A 25,251-nucleotide genomic window follows, 5' to 3' on the forward strand; every position below is an offset into this window, starting at 1 on the left:
ATTGATTTAATGCATGATTTATGCCAAAGCTTTGTGTGGGTTTTTCAGATAGGGGGGTGAATATAATGGCTCTCCACCGCTTTAGTAACTGAGTAATGTGGCATTATGAAAATAAAATAAATGAAGCATGACCTAACCTAAATCTCCTATGTGTTTTCAATCATCTCCCTCAGCTTTAAGTGAGAGGGTCCGGCAAGAAATTACAAATTAGATATGGCAGTTCTTTCTTTAATTTCCCTCAGGCTTGACAGAGTCGGGGAGGAAAGCGTTAACGCACTCTGACAGGCGGTCATGGAATTGTTCGGACCATTCATTGCTGTTTTCGAGTATCTGTGTCATAGAAATTCTATAATGCCTAATAAGGGTACCAAAGAGAGCTATACATATTGCCTGTCGTTTTTGTGTCTTGTGCCCTTCTTGGTAAGCTCTATTTTTATTTTACCTTTATTGTAACCCTTTCCTGCAGTCAAATGATCAAATCGCCCTCTAGTGCAATCATGGGTGTGATGTTATTTTTTTCATAATTAATTAATAAACAGTTTCTGTTTTTTGCGCCGAGAATTCGGGGTTTCTATGTCAAACGGTTTTGTTATATTTCAGTCTTCTGTGATGTATATAAAGTATAATATTTTGATGCAAACTCAAAATGTAATACATTTTCGCTAACGCTTTTCAACTGAAAGCGTTAATGTTTTCAGTTGCCAATTTTTGTATTTATTGTTTAAGCCCATAACCGTGTGTGAAGTGTATACTTTTGTTTCAAAGTACAGTAGATTTGTTTAAGACTACCAAGAATGACTGTGTGACCCTGACTTAGCCCACTGCAGTAAAAGGTTAACAGGGAGTTCCATTGAGACCAAGGTCTATTTACCAAGCGAGCCCAGCATATACACAATTTACAATATAATACAAATAGGCCTATACAAAATAACAAACACATTCAAGAAAAAACATCACATTCCTCAGCAAAGAGGTCCCCAATCAACAATTTGAACTCCCGAGAGGCACCACACCACATCCGGAACTCTGTAGATTGTTCCATACATAGGGTGCTAACAAACTAAAATCAGAGACCGAAGTGATTTCCAGAGTAAGCCATCCATGAGAGCAGGTATGGTACTGTGACTCGTATGTCTAAAGGTTTTTTAATTATGCTAGGTACGGCCAGAGTTTTTGTAAGAGAGCTTTATAAATAAAAAGAGAGCAATGAATCGACCTATGTAACTTCAAAGAGGGCCAGGCTACTATTTGGTAAAGAAGGCAGTGATGTGTACTGAACCTGTCACCAGTAATAAAAACGAAGTGCGCTATGGTAAACTGCATTTAACGGCGTTAATGAAGTGGCTGCTGCATTCATATAGATGTCACCATAGTCTAGGACCGGTAGGAACGTCGATAAAATGATCTGCGTTTTACTATTAAGCGAGAGGCAGGACTTATTTCTATAGAAGAAGACCATTTTTATTCTCAGCTTCCTCACTAAATCATCAATATGCTTTTTAAAAGACAGCCCATCGTCTATCCAGATGCCCAGATATTTGTATGCAGGGACACAATCGATGTTAGCACAATCTAAAGTGCATGTGCTCTAGAAAACATATAATTCAATACTAGTTTGAGGTCAATAAAGGTTTTCTGTAAATCAATGAAGGCAGATTGATGATCAGATAGAGCATTGTCAACAGAAAGGGCAGCAGAATACACAACAGTATGCCCGCACACAAGTGAAGGTTACAATTTTTTTTACAGACAAACCAATATTGTTTCTGTACTGTAGTTAGTAAAATGTACATGACCCAAAATCAAACCTTGTATGACACCTTTCGTAATATCAAGGAAACCTGACTTAACACCATCAGAAAATACACGTTGTGTCCTGTCTATAAATAACTTGGTCCCAGAAATAGATTTAAAATCAGTATTTGTCCCCCTAGAGAGTTAGATAATGGTGCATTATACACAATACACAGGCTTTATGTAATAGTAGGCTCCACTCAAATAATATGTAGGCCTAGTAGCCATGCCTTAGAATATATTCTTATGTGACAACCATTTTACCGAATAAATCATTAATGAAGCATCAGCTATGATGTTTATCTTGGCGTCAAGGAATTGTATTGTGGTAGCATCACAAGTTAATAACTGCTGAGCAATAACCCTTTCAGCTAGAGATAGTGGTGAACAATACCTGGTACTCTTTGACGATATTCCCTCTGGCAGCTGCACGCAACAAATGGTTTAACTTCAGCCACATTGTTTTTTTTCTTCCCAAGGACATTTGTTGAGTGCTAGTCGCGCGCTGCTGTAGGAAAGGCACACGCCGTCAGCCAATTCAATGCGCTGTCTCCTCTCCACCACTAGACAACGGCATTCACTCATTAACCAGGCACGCGCCTCGAAGCAAACGCGTCCCTACCTGTCAAACGCGATGCTTCTTGTCCTCAGGGATTAGATAGGTACCTGAACTAGAAATGGAGCAGAATGTTATGGGTGCTCTTTACAAAACTGTTTGTATGTCTATTTTTACACTGTAGGCACCTGCAACTTACCACAAGTGAGATCATTTACATGTAGGCTAAACAAGAATAACTTTTCAAGCTTTGCGTTTTTTCTTGTCATCGCAATTAACTTTATTTTCAGAGCTTAAACCCTACAGTTCTATATGATTCGGAATCCTAATGTTGATGGTTTGCCAACGAAATAAGTATGTTTAAATTAGAAATAGGATTGTTTGTTTTACAGAATTGCACAATATAGTAGAGGTTCCAAAAACATAGCAAACTGATGTAATTCACTGTTATTTATACAGTTTCGTTTACTAAAGTTGTTTTTAGAGTTTATTGTAATGGATTTGACTAAGAGGATGGCATAGACGGACTTACGGAGTCATTGTTGCAACTGGGACTTTTTCAAGTGCTATTTTGGGGTGCTGGGCTGTAGCTACATATTTTTCTCACTCTGATATGCACGCGCTTGCGCGCTTCAGCATTGAGCTGGTGCACAACAGAATTGACATGCAGCATGAACGCTCCAATATTCGTGACACGTCTCCGCTAGCCTAAAGCCAGGCAAGACGTATTATCCCCCCATTAAGTATCCTCGGGCTATAAACAGGGCTATTGGATTCTTGAGGATTCGAATTTGCTATTGTTATATTACTCTATTTGTATGTTAATTAGCTTATATTACAGAATGTACCGTTTTTTACGCAAATGGGACGCGCGTAAAATGTGTGATATGGCATGAATTCGTTGGTGGAAGTGTGCGTAAAATGGGTAATATTTTTATAAAAAAATGTAACAGAAATATATTTCATTCCCCCCTCTCCTATATCCTTTCTCCCATTCCATCTCCAGTCAAACACACTGTAACTAAAAGTGAATGTAAAATGCAAACGTAAAAAAGTCTGAGGTACAAAAGGAAATACTAGAAAATGTTTTATTATGAGACTAGAGTGTAGAAAATATGGTTATAGGCTTTTCTCTTTTCAACCAACATGATATAAGTAAAGGCAGTGTGGAGCTGGCAGTATAGCAATAGACAATGAATCGCCATTGTTCTCTGTTTGGACAATAGCTGCATAACCTTTGATCATCGTGAACTCCATGTACAATAACATGTATTTCCTATTAAATAAGACACATTGGTGCTAAATTAAAACGGCGGAGTGTCAAACCCCTTCTTGAAACCTCATTAATCAATGACCATACACAGAATAGCCAGCTGCAGAGTATTATACAAGTCTAAAATAGGCAAGAGGTAAGAGCAACTTACCAATATAAATATATACAAAAGAAAACATCTAAAAAAAAATCTCTTTACATACAAAAATATCTTGATATATTTGAAAAACATGTTTGATATAGAATTTCATATAATAAAATCCGCACATTGGAAGCATTTTAGAACTAAATGTCACAGGAGTTTACAAAGAAGGGTTGATGTTCTTTGATTGGATTAAGCATAGTTTGAGAACAACATTTTAAATAATGTTTTGTGTGCTGTTGTAAAATCACTTTTGAAATGTTGTTTTCGTGGGCGAATGTGCTGGAAGGTTGAATTCCCACGCTGTCAGACATGGAGAGCCCGTTTTCTTTTTAGTCCTTTGGCGTTTGGCTCAACACTGGCCTGCATGTCCGCAGTTTCTCTGGTTGCAAGGCCGTTCCTTTAGGTGGACTGGGTCGTGGACGACCGGAGCAGAACGCCAGCTCAGTGCGTCTTGTTCTAGAGGGCGCGAGCTCCCCTGTAATCCTCCCGAACCATGCTGAGAGTTTACATCATTCAATTGATCCATATTCCTATAGTAACGAACAAGAAAATGAGGTAAGACATTAGTTCAGTTATTTTCAATTGATCTTGAAAACGTAATAATGCAATATTCATTATAACAAAGCATAATACAGTACTTGTAGAATATGAATGATAGGCCTATTATAAAAACATGTTTACCTTATAGGATACAGATGCTCAGAACCAGTTAGTGAAGTCCAGGAGTTCCTGCTCCTCGGGACTGAGAGGGTCGTAGGACCCCTCATCGGACGAGTAGGAGGACACTGGAGACCCTGCCATGGAGTTCATCTCGTTGGGGTAGTTGTTGGGCGACAGGACCCCGGACTGAAACGCTGCGCTCACCGCGTCGTGCTCATCCAAAAGTTGCTGCAGTGCGCGAATGTACTCCACCGCCGACCGTAACGTTTCCACTTTGCTCATCTTCTTGTTGGCCGCGCCATTGGGGACGTGTTCCCGGAGAGTGGCGAAGCCGTTGTTGACAAGTTTCACTCTGTTGCGCTCCCTCTCGTTCCGCCGCGCCACAGTGTGCGGCTGCTGCTGCGGCAGGCTGTACCCAAAGCCGGCAAAGTTCAGCCTCCTCTTGCATCTTAGCAGCTCAGGCGAGGATGAGCGCTGTCTCTTCACCTTGGATGCTGACTTGCCGCTCCCTTGGCTGCTGGTAGGGCTGAGCTGGATACTCTGCGCTGCGGCAGCAAAGAAGCAGGAGGGGGGCATGAAGTGCTGCTGGCTCACATTTATTTCCATCTTTGCTGTGATGTCCATTGGCACGTATTGAAAAATAAAAATAAGAGCGGCAGAGAATCTCAGAGTTCTTCTTTGGATTGATCCGTAGCAGTGCGTCCTGCTCGTGGCGTTCACGTGTGGCTTAATGCTCACTTTAGCCGTGTTTAATGGGCGGTCTTGTGGGCTTCTGCCTCGCACACTCCTCAGTCTGAACTGAGTCCTGATAAAGGCTAGTAGCGAGGCTTATACACTGGCAGCCCCACGCGCTGGACTTGACCACGCCTCCTCCTCGTGCTAGTTGTATTCACCTTGGCTCCTATGCTGTTGCAATGCGTACGCCGGTCGCGTGCCACTTGAACCACTGAACAAACAGTCACCAAAGCACAACTGGTTGCAGCATGCCGACTTGTTCCAGATGTCTTGAGAGTTTTGAGCACTAATAGAATGTTAGTTTTCATTCAACTCTGCTTTGAAAATCTAGCACCGGATCGCATGATTACGCGCAAAGGTTCCAAAATGCTCCTCATATAAAATGCATATAAATAGAGCGTCTATGGTTCAGAAATGAACATTATATACTAGATATATTGAATTGTTTCATGGCGAATGAGAGACTGAGGGTCTTGTACATAAAAGTTGGCCACAGTGTGATAGAATATAAAATAAGATCGAGGTCGAAAGACAAATAAGGCGTAATTTCATTTTATGCGTAAAATGAGCTAAACGTGTCCCTTTATGGGTGACTCAAACAACTGTTGTTTTTTTTGTTTGTTGAATATATCTTTTTTTTTTTAATAACTTAAACAAGCGAACCTATTAGACTATACTAGCTTTTTACGCATGCAGATAACCAATTTCTCAAGTGGACCGAAAAGTAGTGCTGAAAGGCACTTCTCAAACTCAGGCGGACCTTAAAGGCGCTTATCAAAGATGTTAAGATTTAGTTGTTTGCATTGTCTTTGCAGTCCATACAGTATGGGCAGTATACTATAAGGTATACCTTATAGACCCCATTGACTGTAAGTTGTTTGGAACACTGTCGGGTTGGCAGGCACAAGCAGACCCCACAGTCTTGGATGACCCACCGTTTATTGTTAACACTTTTACAACCGCATTTGAATGCTTCGTCTTTCGAAGAATGGAGCTTTGTCCAGCAGAGGCGAATTTCCCACTTTCATTAGGCTAGAGCTAATCATCACCCTCGGAGAGGCGGAACGGAAGGGTAAATCTGAGAAGGGGCCATAAGAAGGACGCATTCGAGGATGTTTTGTGTATGATTTGATACACCCTATTTTGTTACAGTAACGACTCGACACAGTGTATTTCGACAATTTTGTTTTCTTTTAAAGGGCAGCATAATAGAACATGTCTTTCACTCAGAACAAAACCAACCGACTCCACTCATGGGGATGAGTGTGTGTGTGTGTGTGTGTGTGTGTGTGTGTGTGTGTGTGTGTGTGTGTGTGTGTGTGTGTGTGTGTGTGTGTGTGTGTGTGTGTGTGTGTGTGTGTGTGTGTGTGTGTGTGTGTGTGTGTGTGTGTGTGTGTGTGTGTGTGTGTGTGTGTGTGTTTGAGGGGAGGGGGTAAATTGTGAAAATTTTCTGTGTTGGCTGTGGCATTCAAAATCAAGCCTGCATTGAAGAACCCAGCCCCCACCAACTTTTCTTTTCTTTTTCCTCCTTTTTTTGCACAGCAAGAGAGTTTAGAAAATAAGCGTGGGTTCTATTCAGTTTCCCCCAGCCCCCTCGCCATCGTCGGCTTTCTGAAACCTATCTACCATTCCCTGTCAGTGCGGTTCCAGAGTCCAATTAGCGCTTTGTAAAGACTTTTTTCTACTGCAGATCTTCCAGAGGCAGGCAGAGCGCTCCCTCTATTCGAGGGTGCCAGTCATAGCCGAGTGTAATAATTAATATGACATCTGGGCGCCCGAGTATCCATTGAAACACCTCTGTCTTTCTGCTTTTGGAGTTCACTGAGACATCATAAACAAAACTCATAAGGGCCCATTTGTCCTGGGAAATAATCCCTATGTGATATGCGGGATTAATTTTCAATTTGTTAGCTGTTAAACTAAATTGTGGTGTTTATTTTTTTTAAATAATGTGGTCGTTTGGGGTCGGCCATGGCACTGACTCTACTTTGTATAATTTCTGCAGGTGCATTACAACAGATCAGTCTTATAATAAAGTGGAAAGCCCCTACTGAATGCATTTTGAAGGATACAAACACAGTGATCACGGTTATCAAAATTCTAATTTATCTTTACTAACAATTTATACACATGAATAGGTCTAAATAAAAAAAGTTTGAAGGGCATAGCCTATATTCAGCTGCATTAACTATTCAATTGTGCTAAAAATAGAGTTTTAGATGAAAGACCATATCTGAAATAAAACATATGAAGTGGACTATAGCACAGTGTTGTCTAGCTAGCGTACATGACAGTATAGGGGACTTTAATTTTGAAAGTTTTGGAAGTTTAAAATTAGGCTACTTTAAACATCTATCTGATGCTTTTGTTTTACTTATTGAGTAAAAGAAAAGGGTTGTGCTATGCATTTAATTAATTAATGAGACCTGTCAAGAACATCTGGAGTGAATGGTAATGACCCATGCCATCACAAGGCATCTGAGTAATCTGAATCAACTTCTCTCAGCAGTTAGCCTATTGAAGAGATGCTGAACTGAATATTTATCTGAAATTCCCTACAGTCGATGTGGACAATCATCCAGTCCTGTCTGTGGCCAGTGATGTGCAGCTGTTTAATGGGTCGTGACTACCTGTTCTGGTCTTTACACACACACACACACACACACACACACACACACACACACACACACACACACACACACACACACACACACACACACACACACACACACACACACACACACACACACACACACACACAGAGAGAGAGAGAGAGAGAGAGAGAGAGAGAGAGAGAGAGAGAGAGAGAGAGAGAGAGAGAGAGAGAGAGAGAGAGAAAGAGAGAGAGAGAGAGAGAGAGAGAGTGATCCCCAGTGGTGGAAAAAGTACCCAACTGTCATACTTGAGTAAAAGTAAAGCTACCTTAATAGAAAATGACTCAAGTAAAAGTAAAAGTCACCCAGTAAAATTCTACTTGAGTAAAAGTCTATAAGTATTTGGTTTAAAATATACATAAGTATCAAAGTAAAAGTATAAATAATTTCAAATTCCTTATATTAAACAAGCCAGATGGCACCCTTTTCTTGATTTTTTTATTTACAGAAAGCCACGGGCACACTCCAACCTTCAAACATAATTTACAAACGAAGCATTAGTGTGTTTAGTGAGTCCGCCAGATCAGAGGCAGTAGGGATGAACAGGGATGTTCGGTTGATAAGTGCGTGAATTTGACAATTTTTCTGTCCTGCTAAGTATTCAAAATGTAACGAGTACTTTTGGGTGTCAAAGAAAATGTATGGAGTAAAAAGTACAATATTTTCTTAAGGAATGTAGTGAAATAAAAGTACAAGTAGTCAAAAATGTAAATAGTAAAATAAAGTACAGATACCCCCAAAAAACAACTTAAGTAGTACTTTAAAGTATTCTTACTTAAGTACTTTACACCACTGGAGATCACTGAAAACAGCGGCTCTGCTGCAGTAAATATCCACAGGCTGTGCACTTAAATTATTCCGCACTTCTGAGAATATACCAACAAATGTAGGCCTTTCAAACATGTAGGCCTAATATATAGGCAAACCAATGGTGGCTTGGGTTCCTCACTCAAAGGGTCATATGGGTCAGAAGGGCCTTGGGTCCCTAGACAGTATGGATGAGGTGAAATAGTTGGAAAATATTTTGTCTTGTACAACAGCACCCTCTAGAGGATTGACAGTGCATCACCCAAATGCACCCCGACGAGTAACCACTTGATGGCAGTTGTTCTGAGTTTTTAAACCTTTTTGATTTAATGCCCATAGCAGTCTACCAAATTATTATTTTAGCTTACTGACATTATAATTTATCATTTACACTCATAGAATATTCTGGAATTACTAGGCTACATGTGAGTGTGACATTAGTCTATATTATGAACAATTGAATAATCAGCTAGGTGGGATTCAGTATTTGTGCATAAATACAAATGCAGGGATTATGTTACAATATAACATTTCCGTTGGCTGTTTCATTTTTTCTTTACTTCTCAATAACTAACGATATCTGTGGGATTGTAAATAAATATCGCCACGTGACCATACGAATCGCAAAATACAAAACGCGTGAAGCTTGTCTCAAGTATGTTTCCGTACTGTTTTTGTCACGTGAGCTTTGTTTAAGGAGGAGCGTACAAACCCTCAAGTCTTACAAGTTTAGTACGGCTTTCTGTTATTTTTAGTGGTTATGGTTGATAATAGTTATCACGCCAAGTTTAAAAGCAGAAGCAACGCTTAAATATACGCTTTAACACAGCTAACTACTTGATGTTTCTCTAACTTGCATTTGGATGATGCAAATTGCAGCTGTCAGTGTCCAGCTCAGCTGTCAAACTGTTATCTGGTGATATGCGGTCCTTGAGCTATGTTCAGCGTGTTAGTTTGGATTTCACCGTAACCCTTTTCCCTCATGCAATTTGTCTTGGGGATGCGGACAATGACTCGGTAAAGTATCAGCAGCTAGACAACTATTCAGCGATCTTTCCTTGTGTCCATGTTTTCAGACATGGGCAATTCTTGAAAAAATGTGTGTAGTCTCAATGCCTACGGCGTTAGTGTATCCACCTCCTAGGGCCAGTTATACACATTGTAGACCTACCAATGACATGTTCAACTCGTTTTTTTGTCAGTTATTTCCCCACCTACGTGGCAACATATAAATCATTTGCCAGAAGTCATAAACTGCTCTGCCCACTCTCCACTTGCCCATTCGTTGTCCAGCTGTGCCTTTCTAGTCCCTGTACTGTAAATAGCAACTCTTGCTTTAGTTTAGAGGGTCTCTGACTCATTCCCTCCAGTCACGATAAGAGGGTCAAGAGTGAAATAGTAGATGCCATAACAGTCCTCTAATCACATTCCTTGACCTTCAACATATTTATGACAACATGTCTTATATCTATGGAAACAAAATGTCCTGGCTGTGACTGTACCCAGGGCCTTGACACCAAAACCTTGACATTAACTGTCATTATTTTTTAACAGCTGAATGAACTTATCGTGGGTGACACCAGTGGAAAGCTGCATGTGTACAAGAATGATGACTCTAAGCCTTGGATCACTAGAACATGTGTGGGCATGGTAAGTGGCTGCATAGAGGTTATTTGATCACCCCTCTTTGAGTTCAAATATCGTCACATTTAAGAACAACTGTAAGTGGCATAAAAGAGGGAATCTGAACACCCCTGTCTGCACATCTGATTTCTGTTGTTATTTTAGCAGATTTAGACAAATATTTAATTAATTATCTTTTTTGTTTATTTTTTAGCTCACCTGTGTTGGTGTTGGAGACATCTGCAACAAAGGAAGGGTGGGTGTCCAGAAACTGCATAGTCCTCCAGTCAGATGAGGAATATTTGTGTGTTTTTTCCCCCCCTTGCATCCAATGAGTGCTATCATCTAACTATTCACTGCCTTAACTTATCCATCAGAACTTTGTAGTTGCTGTGGGTGCAGAGGGATGGTTTCACCTGTTTGAGCTGTCTGCAGTGGCAGGAGCCAAGTCAGATTCGTCCAGCCAGCAGGAGGCGCTGTTCTCTGATGACCAGAAACCCTGCTTCTCTTAGCACATTCCTGCCAACACCAAAGTCATCCTTGTTAGTGACATAGGTAACCTCTCTGTTCTGCACCCATTTCATCCTAGACGTAGGCACCCTCAATGCAATTGACCGTTTCTGTTTCGACTGCTTTATTCTCAGCCGTGTGTGTGTGTGTGTGTGTGTGTGTGTGTGTGTGTGTGTGTGTGTGTGTGTGTGTGTGTGTGTGTGTGTGTGTGTGTGTGTGTGTGTGTGTGTGTGTGTGTGTGTGTGTGTGCGCGTGCGCACGCTTTGCAGATGGGGATGGGTGCAGTGAGCTTGTAGTGGGATACACAGACCGTGTGGTGAGAGCGTTCCGCTGGGAGGAGCCCACCGATTCTTCAGACCTGAGCTCTGGACAGCTGGTCCTGCTGAAGAAGTGGCTTCTGGAGGGACAGGTAGGTCTATACACAAACATGGATTATGTCAATCAAAGGCTGAAAAACTCCTGAGCGGTATCCTACGGAGCAATCTACTCAGGGTTTTCTTACCAGCTTCAGCAAGTTTTACATTCCAGCTCAGGCTTGGTCCGTTCTACGACGGTGGATATTGCTCGTCCGCCTGCCGCTATCTCTAACAGGTTAGTAACTGCGCAAGTCGCACCTGGCTAGTCGAACTCTTCATTGAGACAATGCTGAAACCTTCATCTATGAATTAATCAGTGCCACATTTTTATTTGTTCTGAGAGAAAAATGATCTCGCAAGTTCAGCAGGCTATGGTGTGAAATAGGCTATTAAAAGTGCCGTCTTTATTTTCAAACTTATCGTTAAGGTCTTTGGTGTGCTTATCAATGCACAAGCACCTTCCCACTCCTATTGATATTTGTTATTTATTAAGTCACACAAAAGTGTTACATTGCGTGAAGTTTCAAATGCATTCTATCATTACTAAATGTGTAATGTGATAAATCTTAACATTAGTAATTTTTAACACACAAAAAACATTTGATTAATAAAATATTGAATCAGTCGTCTTCCTCAAATGGAGGGGATGATGGAAGTCTTTGCAAGAGGGAGTGAATCTGAGTTAATTGATCCTCAACTCGCGGCTCAGTCATTTCATTCAGGGTAAGTAGAGTTAGCCTGCCCAGGAGCTGGTTCGTTCTGAAGGATTCGTTGCCATAGAAATTGACCTGGCTAAAAGCTGAGCTACTTTTGTATGACCGGTTATCCCGAGTTGAACTCTGGCCTGACATATAAACCCCACATAACACTGGATGACTTCACATCCTGTAAAGTGTACACTCTACTATTTCTAATCCATTATTTCCTCCTGTGACAGGTGGACAGCCTGTCAGTAAACCCAGACCTAGTGGGTCTTCCTGAACTGATGGTGTCCCAGCCTGGTTGTGGCTTTGCCATCCTGCTGTGCACATGGACACAACAGGGCTCCTCTGAAGCGGGGCCTGGGGAGGAGGCCCCACCTACTCCTGGCAGGTACGTACCACTGGACATGCAGAGCACCTAATACATATGCAGTATTGATACATACAGTACACAGTAGTAGACATGTGCTTTGGCTGTCTAATTATAGATAAGCTGTGCCAGTTCATGTTGGTATCGTCCTGTGTTTGTAATGTGTCTGTCACAGCGAGGGTCCCTCCAGAGACGTCTTTCTGCATCTGACCACTTGTCGGATCCACAACAAGAACGTCTCCACTCATCTCATCGGGAGCATAAGCAGAGGCTCCAAAGGCGACTCCTCTAAATGCGGCCTGTTTGCCCTTTGTACTCTAGAAAGTGTCTGAAGTAAGTTGTTCAGAAGAGCAACGCTGCGCAATTCACTAATCGCACCACTGACCACTCTGAACTTTATTTTACTCAATCCGTCTCATAACGGAATCCTAATGAGGATGTGTTCAGACAGGACGTGTTAACATTACTGCAGTCAATTATCTTCTAAAGTAATGAGCTAAATCATAACTGTGGCGGGCTCAGCAACAAAAAAAAGAAGTACTTCCACTCTGCTGTTAGGTGAGTTTTTCAGTGTGAATATGAGCAGATCCAAGGTTTATATGACTTGTGGTTGTGAAGATACCTGACTGACCTGTTTATCTCAACAGCAATAACCCTGTATATTAATCCTCCTTATAGAAATCTGCTGGACATCTCTGACAGGCAGTATATCTGCCAGCTCACAGAGCTGCCTAGCCTGCTCCGCTGCCCCCTTAAGGGGAGAAGGAAGACCTTTCTTACTCTCTCACCAATTACAGTTTCTAACAAGGTCACTCAGAACTAGGAAAGGCATGTAGAAGGGAGGGAGGTGTTGTGGGTGAATGTTACCAGAGGAGACTGGTTGTGGTTGTTGCAGGCTGAGGGCTCTGTGAGCTCCTGGAGAGACTATCAATATTTAAAGAAAAGGGGAACCAATAGGATTATCTTACTAGAGAGTCTGGGCCAGTCACAGATAGGCTAATAATGATGCACCAAGAGAGGGCTTGACATGCCTGTGTACCCTAATTAGGATCAATGTTTGAGGAATTCTGCTGAGGGAATAGTGAAATGTAGCCAGATCATATTACAGCCATTTTATTTTATATTTTTTCCCAAGTATTTGGATTTCGAATTCAAAGCTTGTTGGTGTTTTCTGGGGAGATTGAGGGACAGAAATTGTGTTGAATAAAGGTTACCTTAAATTATGTGCTATTTTCTTGCTTTTAGCTCAGGGATGGAGATCTTTAGATGACTATGTTGGTGTCCAGCACTCAGAGTGCTGCTGTAACCGTATGAATAATTCATTCAATTTCTATGGCTTTAATGTCTTAGTTAACCCCGTGAGAACCAGTGATCTGCAGGTCTTGAGCTGTTTTAGTTCTCTAAAAAAAAATCTCAGGCTGTCGTATTATTATTATTATATGCAGTTTAAACAATACTCTTGATAGCATTAACAATATTAAGCATAAAATGTTGGTAATTTTAGTATGTGAACAATGTGATCGTGTGTTTTTGTGTTCCAGGCACACTGAAACTGATGGACAGTTCAGAGCAGTTGAAGTGGTCAGTTTTTTTTAGTGACTGCCTGTGACCGTGCGGTTTTTGACATTGTGACTGTGCCTCTGTCTCCAGGGCGACGGCAGAGAGGAGGTGGTGGCGTGTGCCTGGGATGGTCAGACCTACATCATCGACCACAACCGCATGGTGCTGCGGTTCCAGTTTGACTAGAACGTCAATGCTTTCTGTGCAGGTGAGATCTCATTCTGAACCACACATTCTTGTCAGATCTCTCACCTATGTATACCTGATTTACGTGATGACTAAGCAAATGATATTGACAGTATTAATACAGTAAATGTTTCCAGCTCATGTCACCATTAGATGGCAGTGTTGGACTTCAGGCTCACATAAACAAGCTACATCCTCTCTATCTCCCACTCTATCTCCCACTCTCTATCTCCCACTCTCTCGCTCGATGTCAAACGCTGTCTCTCCAATTTCTGCACGAGGCCCAGTGCCTCTGAGAGCAGAGAGAGATCATATTGTTATCTAATAAGAGGATTAAAGAAATGGGCAAGAGAGAATCAAATTCAATTATTTTTGTCACATGCTTCTTAAACAACAGGTGTGGAGTAACTGTGAAATGCGTGCTTTCCAACAGCGCAGAGAATAATACAAATAATAATAATACCACAAGGAATAAATGCAGAATGTGTAACGATGAACGCATGTTGAAGCTACAGACAGGACAATCAGAGTCAGTGTGTGAACAACACACACTCAGCGGTCATCCATGCTTTGTCTCTGTGGTTATTGGAGTGAATTAGCTCAGCCTCACCACTGTTGGCATTGCTTGCGAAACACGCATTATTATAGGCCAGTGTTCACAGGGCCACAGTGATGAGCAAATATTTTCTTACAACAAAAAAAAACTGCATTGTTGGTTAAGGGCTTGTCATTTCGCTGCATGTAACAAATAACATCTGATTATATTTATTTGATTTGAACAATCCTATTTCTAAGCCTCTCCTATTGTCACTGAATGTATTTTTACTGTAATGACTAGGGCCTGGAGTTTTTCCCGATTTAAGACATGTGATTAGGGAAAACTCGGGCGCCTAGTCATGGAATATGTGGAATATGTTCTTCCCTGTGGTTGTCTAACCGGCCTTACATATTGGTGTTTAACAGGTCAGTACACCTGTACGGATGGCAAGAACAGCCCCTGTCTGGTGTACGTCAGCTTCAACCACAAGATCTATGTGTACTGGAGGGTGGAGCTGGAGCGCATGGAGCCCACCCATCTCCTTAGGGTCCTGGAGGAGAGGCCAGAGTTCAAGGCCCGGCTGGAGCAACTGGGAGTGGGTGAGTTGGAGTTAAACAACAATGTAAACCTAAAAGCTACTCTCACTCAAATCATGTCAAGAAAAAAAAATTGTTAGTTCTAACCTCCTCCCCAGGCTCATTACTAGAGAGAGCCGACAGGTGGACTAAGTAGGTCGAAATACAAAAATAATCTTACATGTAATTGAATTAGACCACAGCACCAGGTAGAAAGCTCCTGGGTTTCCCTGTCCACCATTTTGTTTAGTTCCCCATTAACTCAGCTAATGCTACCTGACACACAAACAGTGCATCTACTGTTCTGTATTCATGTCCTCTAACTGAGAGTAAGGGAAACAGATTAAATGTGTGTCCTCTACTCGTCTAAATGTATGTAAAACCTGTCCCCGCCAGCAGACTGTTGTTCTGATGCGTGACTGGAGTATTTATAGCGGCAGAGGCTGGAATCCACACATTCACTCCTATGGAGCAGAGGGGACCACTCTCTCTTCATCTCTCTCTCTGCCTCTCTCTTCTTCACTCTCTCTATCCCAGGGGAATTCTCTCTCAGCAGGCTAGCAACACTGTCAAAGGGCTGCCCAGATTCACAAACACATCACACACACACGCGCGCACACACACACACACACACACACACACACACAAACGCAACCATGCACACGCACACACACACACTGAGGGACACATCTAGAGATGTACAGAAAATCCATCACACAGCTGTTCATTGTAGGGTGTGGGTGGACATGCACAGGACAGACTGGGGATATACAGTTGAAGTCGGAAGTTTACATACACCTTAGCCAAATACATTTAAACTCAGTTTTTCACAATTCCTGACATTTAATCCTAGTAAAAATTCTCTGTCTTAGGTCAGTTAGAATCACCACCTTATTTTAAGAATGTGAAATGTCAGAATAATAGTAGACAGTCATTTATTTCAGCTTTTATTTCTTTCATCACATTCCCAGTGGGTCAGAAGTTTACATGCACTCAATTAGTATTTGGTAGCATTGCCTTTAAATTGTTTAACTTGGGTCAAACGTTTCGGGTAGCCTTCCACAAGCTTCCCACAATAAGTTGGGTGAATTTTGGCACATAATTTTCCATCCACATAATTTTCCTGCCTCATGATGCCATCTATTTTGTGAAATGCACCAGTCCCTCCTGCAGCAAAGCACCCCCACAACATGATGCTGCCACCCCCGTGCTTCACGTTTGGGATGGTGTTCTTCGGCTTGCAAGCCTCCCTCTTTTTCCTCCAAACATAACGATGGTCATTATGGCCAAACAGTTCTATTTTTGTTTTATCAGAGCAGAGGACATTTCTCCAAAAAGTACTATCTTTGTCCCCATGTGCAGTTGCAAACCGTAGTCTGGCTTTTTTATGGCGGTTTTGGAGCAGTGGCTTCTTCCTTGCTGAGCGGCCTTTCAGGTTATGTCGATATAGGACTGGTTTTACTGTGGATATAGGTACTTTGTACCCTTTGTGCCATGGTTCGTTGGGCAAGGCCTAGGGGTAAATGAATGGAGTTTTTGGATATACGCAATGAAATAAGGTTGGTGGTAAACACAGGCTTAGGAGATCTTGTTCTATGAGATAATCTTCATCAGCTAACATCACTTTGTTGTGAATTCTGAAGCATTTATGTCATCAAAAAAAGCACACAATGCACGTGAAAGGCTTCATATTTCATAAAGGTCATGTTAACTGCCTGATATTATCTCATCGAACAAAACGTATATGATCTCCTAAGCCTGTGTTAACCTCAGACCTTATTTTCGGTGTTTATCCCAAAACCCCGTTCTTTCCCATTCATTTTCCCCATAGAAACGAACCAGAGGTATCTCTTTTCCGTTTCTTTAGGACGACAAGCTGCCGTGCTCTATTCAGGCTTATCTTTCTGCTACATGAGCACTATCTCCATCTGTCCCTGGGCTGTCCCACTAATGAATGACATAGACTGCACTACATAATACAGTAGCTAGCTTCCTGTCTGTTTATGTTTGTGTTGCATATGCATGTACTGTGTGACTGTTCATTTGTACTATATTCCGCTGCTCTGCATGGCCCTCTCTGTCAGAGCCAGTAGCTGCTGTGCTCACAGAGTGACAGATGGTCCAGCTACCTGACCCAGTGGAGGCTGCTGAGGGGAGAACGGCTCATAATAATGGCATCCTACACCTGGAAACCATGTGTTTGCTGTATTTGATACCATTCTACTGATTCTGCTCCAGTCATTTCAACGAGCCCGTCCTCCCAAATTAAGGTACCACCAACCTCCTGTGCATGACACTGACACTGACAGCTTCTATATAAACACTGCCATCCTGGCTACAGGGCGGACACGCTGTTGAACGGTCTCCTGTTTCGACAACACAATGAAGCACTAGCAGGGTAAATCAATTTGGCCCAAAGAAATGATCATTAATCCCTTAATTAGCCTCTTGATTAAATCAAAGGTCTGGTGAGCTGACTGCTCGCCTAAATGATTATATAGTCTGCAGATAGCCATTTCAGGTAGGCCTTATTCATAAAAAAAACAAAAAGATTTCCTAACAGCAGCTAAGCCTAGTAGCTTCCTGTTCCTGCAGTGTGTGTTAATAATTGAACCCCTGGGCATGTTGGTGCTCCTTCCTGCGATTTCAGAGAACTGTTACCTAACAAATCATGGATGGTCATGGAGACTGAGGGCTGAGGGGGGGTAGGGACCGAGAGAGAGGGAGTAGGGACAGAGAGAGAGAGGGAGTAGGGACAGAGAGAGAGAGAGAGGGAGTAGGGACAGAGAGAGAGAGGGAGTAGGGACAGAGAGAGAGAGGGAGTAGGGACAGAGAGAGAGAGGGAGTAGGGACAGAGAGAGAGAGGGAGTAGGGACAGAGAGAGAGAGGGAGTAGGGACAGAGAGAGAGAGGGAGTAGGGACAGAGAGACAGAGGGAGTAGGGACAGAGAGACAGAGGGAGTAGGGACAGAGAGACAGAGGGAGTAGGGACAGAGAGACAGAGGGAGTAGGGACAGAGAGACAGAGGGAGTAGGGACAGAGAGACAGAGGGAGTAGGGACAGAGAGACAGAGGGAGTAGGGACAGAGAGACAGAGGGAGTAGGGACAGAGAGACAGAGGGAGTAGGGACAGAGAGACAGAGGGAGTAGGGACAGAGAGACAGAGGGAGTAGGGACAGAGAGACAGAGGGAGTAGGGACAGAGAGACAGAGGGAGTAGGGACAGAGAGACAGAGGGAGTAGGGACAGAGAGACAGAGGGAGTAGGGACAGAGAGACAGAGGGAGTAGGGACAGAGAGACAGAGGGAGTAGGGACAGAGAGACAGCGGGGTTAGGGACAGAGAGACAGCGGGGTTAGGGACAGAGAGACAGCGGGGTTAGGGACAGAGAGACAGCGGGGTTAGGGACAGAGAGACAGCGGGGTTAGGGACAGAGAGACAGCGGGGTTAGGGACAGAGAGACAGCGGGGTTAGGGACAGAGAGACAGCGGGGTTAGGGACAGCGAGAGAGAGAGAGAGGGGTTAGGGACAGCGAGAGAGAGAGGGGTTAGGGACAGCGAGAGAGAGAGGGGTTAGGGACAGCGAGAGAGAGAGGGGTTAGGGACAGAGAGAGAGAGAGAGAGAGGGCGTAGGGACAGCGAGAGAGAGAGAGAGAGGGGGTAGGGACAGCGAGAGAGAGAGGGGGTAGGGGGAGAGAAGGGGTAGGGAGAAGTAGGGAGAGAGAGAAGGGAGTGGAAGAGAGAGAGGCTCAAAGAGAGGGAGATGTTAGAGAGAAAAGGAGCGACAGACTATAGCTAGAGAGAGAGAGAGGTCCTCATGGCTAAACCCAGTTTGCAGTGCGACATCAGCTTATTGCTGATAGATAGCGCTGCCTGTGTGTGTGTAGCTGTCGCCTGTCACCAAGTCTGAGTTCCACACACAATGGTAGACATCTTCCCTCACCCATCACAAATAACAACCAAACGCATCCCCCTTCTCTGACTGTCGACAGACCTGCGATATTATATATGAGTCATTGCTTAATAACAAGGAAGGGAGTAAAGTAAATGTATCTACAGTGTGTTTTATGTTTATCAGGAAGCTTATTTTCTCTGGCTTCACAATGTGACAATGCAGGATAATTATGGCTGTTGCTGTACAAGGCGTCGTGAGGAGAGATGCATATTTGTTATACCTATGGGGACTTTTATCTCTCTCTGCTTGTGCTTATTTCAGCAGTAAATGAATAATCTGAGTGTCTTCTCAGCGGCGTTGCCATGCAGATGGTACAGTTTACTTTGTACCACCACTCTCAGGTGTTTTACTGTGGCAAACTAAAACATTTATGTTCAGTGAACCTGTGTACCTGTCTGCAGTATGTCATTACTATGTAAATATGCATTTGAACAACACTTAAAAAGTTGGACCCTCAACAAGAAAGCTCAGACATGCAGCTACTACATACTGCCTGTGTGCATCTCTTGATTTAACATCCTGCCCTAATGCATTTTCTGTTAGGGACCAGCTAAATGAATGGCCCATCTGTAATGCATGCCATCCTGCTTCTGCATGATGATGTCACACTTTTTCTGCATTACCTTGCCTAAGCAACCATTGTCATGTATTCTAAACTCCCCAGTTTAAGTGAATGCTGGTAGAATAGCTCCTCAGAGCAGCAGGGAGCTCCTCCACTGGCTCAGCCGTGATTTATTATTCATCTAAAGCAGTGCTCTCATCTGCATTTCAAAACCCACTCTGACTCAACCCCACTAAAGACAGAGTTTAATACAGAGCAGTCCCAGCTCCTTCAGAGGGACTCGAACCAGTAACCTTTCGATCAGAAAGCTCCCATGCCACCAGAGAACAGACAGGTCATATGATCTGCGTCTGGTCAAGGGTCATGGCCACCATTTGTGTCTGTGACAGACGCCGAGGACAGGGAGGCCGTGAGAGAGCTGGTGGGAGACACGCTCTACGGACACACGCTGAAGAAGCAGGCCGGATGACCTTAACACGACCCTCACCTCTCCACTCCTCCAACCCCCCACCTTTCTCTTTCTCCTCATTTATGTAAATACTCTGAATAAAGGCTGAAGCACACACTGACTGTTAGTTGTCTCATGTTTTTGGTAGAATCCTATTATGAAACATGTCTGGTTTGCCTAGCTCAGCTTGTATCTAGTTCATGTTGTCTCACTGTCTCAGATCTCCCCTCTGGCATAATATTCCATTTATTCCATGCACCAGACTGGTTTAGAAGACACATGAAAGTGATATATGCTCGCAAAGGAGATTGTAGGAAAGGAAAATGCTAATATACTATATTCACACTGGTATGTCTCCACTGATGTATCAAACGGGATAGTTCTATGCAGCGCCTCTGTTTTCAATACCCTAAGGCAAGGTATTTTGTGGGGGGGGGGACTCAGTTGAGCCACTGCGGTCCTTCATGAGGAGTTCAGTTTTTTTTGTGGCCCTTCCCTGCCCTAAGGCAATGTGCCGGTTTGACAGAGTTAATGTAGCGATAGGTTCAACCACCAATATTTATTCCCGTCTTTTTATCTTGTAAGTTATACCAAATGTCAGCCATTTTAGTCCCATTCTTTCTGTCTGTTTGTTCTGTGATCGTTGATCCTCAAGGATCTGGAGTGGTACTGCTGTTACATAATTACCAACAGCGGTATGTAACTTGACCATTATCGTAGCAGCAAGACTGTACTCTTGTTTGTCAGCTTTGTATTGCAGAGGACTTCTAAGTCGAGGCAACAAGCATAAACACTGGCTGACTGCTGGATGGGTCTCTAGGGGAATCCTCCTTTATCCCAAAGGGAAGATCCTATATCAGCCTCTAGTCTGTCTACTCTGGTTCTCATGTATTATAAATGAGGAGGGACGAGTGGAGCACTCAGTGGCTGCGTCAAGTGTGTACTGTATGTGTGTGTCTAGACTCTGGGCTCAGGTGTCTCTTGTGTATCCTACTCTGGAGCTCCCCTCCCCTTTTATGGGCCAAGGCCCTGCAGTGTAGTATGTACCAAAGCATGGACACTTTGTTTTTCATCTGTCTAGTTTCACTTCTCAAGGTTAGAAGTTGCATACAGGTAGCTGCCAAAATAATGGAAACAAAGAGAAATTGAAAGCAGGTGCTTCCACACAGATGTGGTTCCTGAGTTAGTTAAGTGTTTAACATCCCATCATGCTTAGGGTCATGTAAAAAAAAATCTGGGCAGGCCATTATTTCGCCTACCATGGCTATGCCCCCATCACAGCGTTTTCCACCACCATCAACAAAACACCAAAGGATGGAATTTCTTGTGGAGGGGTGTCGCATCCATCCAATAGAGTTCCACGCCCTATTAAGACACTTTTATGTTGGTGTTTCCTTTATTTTGGCAGTTACCTGTACATTCATTAAGGTATTTAATGAACCGGTGATGGGAACTGTAGAATGATGTGTGTGTTCTATGTCCTCCTTCCTCTCTGTTAATCATTATATTCATGGGTCTCCCAGGCTGTTCAACAAGTTATGTGATTATGTTTTTAGGTTGATCGTTGCGCCCACTGTGGCATGAGAAAAACAACGCTAATATATGCCCTTATATGTAGCCGGCACATTGGTCAGCAGCATTCCTATCAGCTTTGTCGAGACTTGTTCCTGTTTTGCCCGTTAATGGTCAAACGGTTGGCACGTCAGTGTGTCACGCTGCTTCCCAGGACCTGTGTCTCTGTGCGTCAAGACTGAAGGGACAGAAAAACACTGCATTCTAAAACTAGGTTCCACTTGGGTCTCGACTTTTGACTCCGTCTGCCGACTAAGGCCTCTGACTGCAGTCCCAGTACTTGCTACCTCGTGGTTATTCAGTATATCAAATCTTCTAATGTTATGTTCTTAAGTGTTTGTCTACTTTATGTAGACGTGTGTCAAGCCCCAGCAAATAGAGTAATGTCAAGACCAGCGATTGGTTCCATATTTATTTAATTATTTCCCACATAGGACACCCCTGGCCTGGTATAATAAATGCAACATGGAGGAGTGGAATGGTTCCTGTGTGAATTTGACCTTTGCCCTGATATTTCCCCAATGCCGTCAGGCTGGATGTTACACTATCTAATACAGAAGCAGCAGACGGATGACCCTGGGAACTGACCACCCAGGGGTAATGTCCCCACCAGCTGTGTGTGTGTGTGTGTGTGTGTATATTTAAGCAATGGGAGCTATTCTTGTCTCCACTCTCCTGTAGTTTTTACAATTATATTGATAGTCAGCGACGACATCTGTTTAGTTTCACTTGTCCAGGTTAGAAGTTCATTAGGGAATAGAATAAACCGGCGATGGGGACTGTAGAATGATGTGTGTTCTATGTCCTCCTACCTTTCTGTTAATCATTATATTAATGGGTCTTGCCAGGCTGTTCAACAAGTTTTGTGATTATGTTTTTAAGTTGATTGTTGCTCCCATTACTGTGGCATGAGAAAAACTATTTTTTTTGACTGTGTAATGGATGGAGGACTTTTTTTCTCAGAGATGGAGAAGGTTATCATTTAATGTGCTTCCACAGAGCATGGCTACCGGATTAGTGTAATCATAGGAAGGTTGAACAACTGTTTTGATGAAGCAGAATGGTGAGGCTATGATCAGGGCCCGGGGTCTATGACAACTGACAGCATGACGTGTCTAAACACACTCTATAATGGATGCATTTGTAGAATTGTAAATGAAGGATCATTTTTTTTGTCTGCTGTTATTGAAGTTGATTTGCAACGTGTCATTTGATTTACACGACATAATATAATTTTGGGTAAAGTATCAACAGCTATAATTACCTTAGAAGAAAGGGGTACATTTTAATGTCATTACAAATTATAATAATCAAGTTATAATTGACGTTAAAGCTGGAGAGGAAAAAAATCTGATATGGTGTTGAAGGCATTAGGCTGTAAGAGCTTTAGCCAACATAAAAGGGTTTGGAAAACTTTCCCCTTTGAGTCCATCTAAGCTCAAAGACATGGCTAATAATAAGTACTGTAGGAAATAGTATTTTCTCTATGCGGGAAAAGAAAATGGTCCTACTCTGTACGAGAGGCGGCTGTCAGTTTTCAAACAACCTTTACGGAAAAACTACATGAACTTCACGTGATCTTAAAGCAACATATGATAACATCAACCTACACGTGAAAACGTGATCACGTGAAGTGTTTCAAAAACATGATTTCACGTGAAATTTCATGTCAAATCATGTGTTTTTTGTGTAAGGGAGTATCCCCCTCAAATCCTTCACCTTCGCCATCAGGTCACTCGGTTGTCATGGCAGTGACACTAAAGAAGCCCCCTGATCACTAGGACTGAGACTGATTCATATTCCAGCTCAGCCATCATTGTCCCTTCAAGGTCTCCTCTCTATCAAACACTGTATATCAATTCAATTCAAGGCGCTTTATTGGCATGGGAAACAGTTGAAGTCGGAATATTCTCACAATTCCTGACATTTTAATCCTAGTAAAAATTCCCGGTCTTAGGTCAGTTAGGATCACTACTTTATTTTAAGAATGTGAAATATCAGAATAATAGTAAAGAGAATGATTTACTTCAGATTTTATTTCTTTCATCACATTCCCAGTGGGTCAGAAGTTTACATACACTCAATTAGTATTTGGTAGCATTGCCTTTAAATTGTTTAACTTGGGTCAAATGTTTCGGGTAGCCTTCCACAAGCTTCCCACAATAAGTTGGGTGAATTATGGCCCAATGCTCCTGACAGAGCTGGTGTAACTGAGTCAGGTTTGTAGACCTCCTTGCTTGCACACACTTTTTCAGTTCTGCCCACATTTTCTATAGGATTGAGGTCAGGGCTTTGTGATGGCCACTCCAATACCATGACTTTGTTTTCCTTAAGCCATTTTGCCACAACGTTGGAAGCATGCTTGGGGTCATTGTTAATTTGGAAGACCCATTTTGCAACCAAGCTTTAACTTCCTGACTGATGTCTTGAGATGTTGCTTCAATATATCCACATAATTTAATTCCTCATGATGCCATCTATTTTGTGAGGTGCACCAGTCCCTCCTGCAGCAAAGCACCCCCACAACATGATGCTGCCACCCCTGTGCTTCACTTCTGGGATGGTGTTCTTTAGCTTGCAAGCATCCCCCTTTTTCCTCCAAACATAACGATGGTCATTATGGCCAAACAGTTCTATTTTTGTTTCATCAGACCGTAGTCTGGCTTTTTTATAGCAGTTTTGGAGCAGTGGCTTCTTCCTTGCTGAGCGGCCTTTCAGGTTATGTTGATAAAGGACTCGTTTCACTGTGGATATAGATACTTTTGTACTTGTTTCCTCCAGCATCTTCACAAGGTCCTTTGCTGTTGTTCTGGGATTGATTTGCACTTTCGCACCATAGTACGTTCATCTCTAGGAGACAGAACGCGTCTCCTTCCTGAGCGGTATGACGGCTGCGTGGTCCCATGGTGTTTATACTTGCGTACTATTGTTTGTACAGATGAACGTGGTACCTTCAGGCGTTTGGAAATTGCTCCCGAGGATGAACCAGAATTGTGGAGGTCTTGGCTGATTTCTTTTGATTTTCCCATGATGTCAAGCAAAGAGGCACTGAGTTTGAAGGTAGGCCTTGAAATCCATCCACAGATACACCTCCAATTGACTCAAATTATGTCAATTAGCCTATCAGAAGCTACTAAAGCCATGACATCATTTTCTGGAATTTTCCAAGCTGTTTAAAGGCACAGTCAACTTAGTGTATGTAAACTTCTGACCCACTGGAATTGTGATACAGTGAAATAATCTGTAAACAATTGTTGGAAATATTACTTGTGTCATGCACAAAGTAGATGTCCTAACCGGCTTGCCAAAACTATAGTTTGTTAACAAGAAATTTGTGAAGTGGTTGAAAAACGAGTTTTAATGACTCCAACCTAAGTGTATGTAAACTTCCGACGTCAACTCTAAGTTTACATTGCCTAAGCAAGTGAAGTAGATAATATACAAAAGTGAAATTAACAATAAAAATGAACAGTAAACATTACACTCACAGAAGTTCCAAAAGAATAAAGACATTTCAAATGTCATTATGTACAGTATATATACAGTGTTGTAACGATGTGCAAATGGTTGAAGTACAAAAGGGAAACAGGTCACAAATCTTGCTGTTGTGATGGCACACTGTGGTATTTCACCCAGTAGATATGGGAGTTTATCAAAATCGCGTTTGTTTTCTAAT

General features: G+C 42.5%; 1 protein-coding gene and 1 pseudogene across 1 annotated transcript; one reads left to right on the forward strand and one right to left on the reverse strand.

Annotated features, from left to right (window-relative positions):
* Positions 1 to 4,467: 4,467 nt before the first annotated feature.
* Positions 4,468 to 5,052, reverse strand: LOC120049366 (achaete-scute homolog 1a-like). The gene has a single exon (XM_038995634.1). The coding sequence runs from the start codon at positions 5,050 to 5,052 to the stop codon at positions 4,468 to 4,470; it is 585 nt and encodes a 194-aa protein (XP_038851562.1).
* A 4,285-nt stretch (positions 5,053 to 9,337) lies between these two features.
* Positions 9,338 to 20,114, forward strand: LOC120049947 (annotated as a pseudogene).
* The last annotated feature ends 5,137 nt before the right edge of the window (positions 20,115 to 25,251 follow it).

This window comes from Salvelinus namaycush, chromosome 6 (genome assembly GCF_016432855.1).
Source record: "Salvelinus namaycush isolate Seneca chromosome 6, SaNama_1.0, whole genome shotgun sequence".
Classification (NCBI taxonomy): domain Eukaryota; kingdom Metazoa; phylum Chordata; class Actinopteri; order Salmoniformes; family Salmonidae; genus Salvelinus; species Salvelinus namaycush.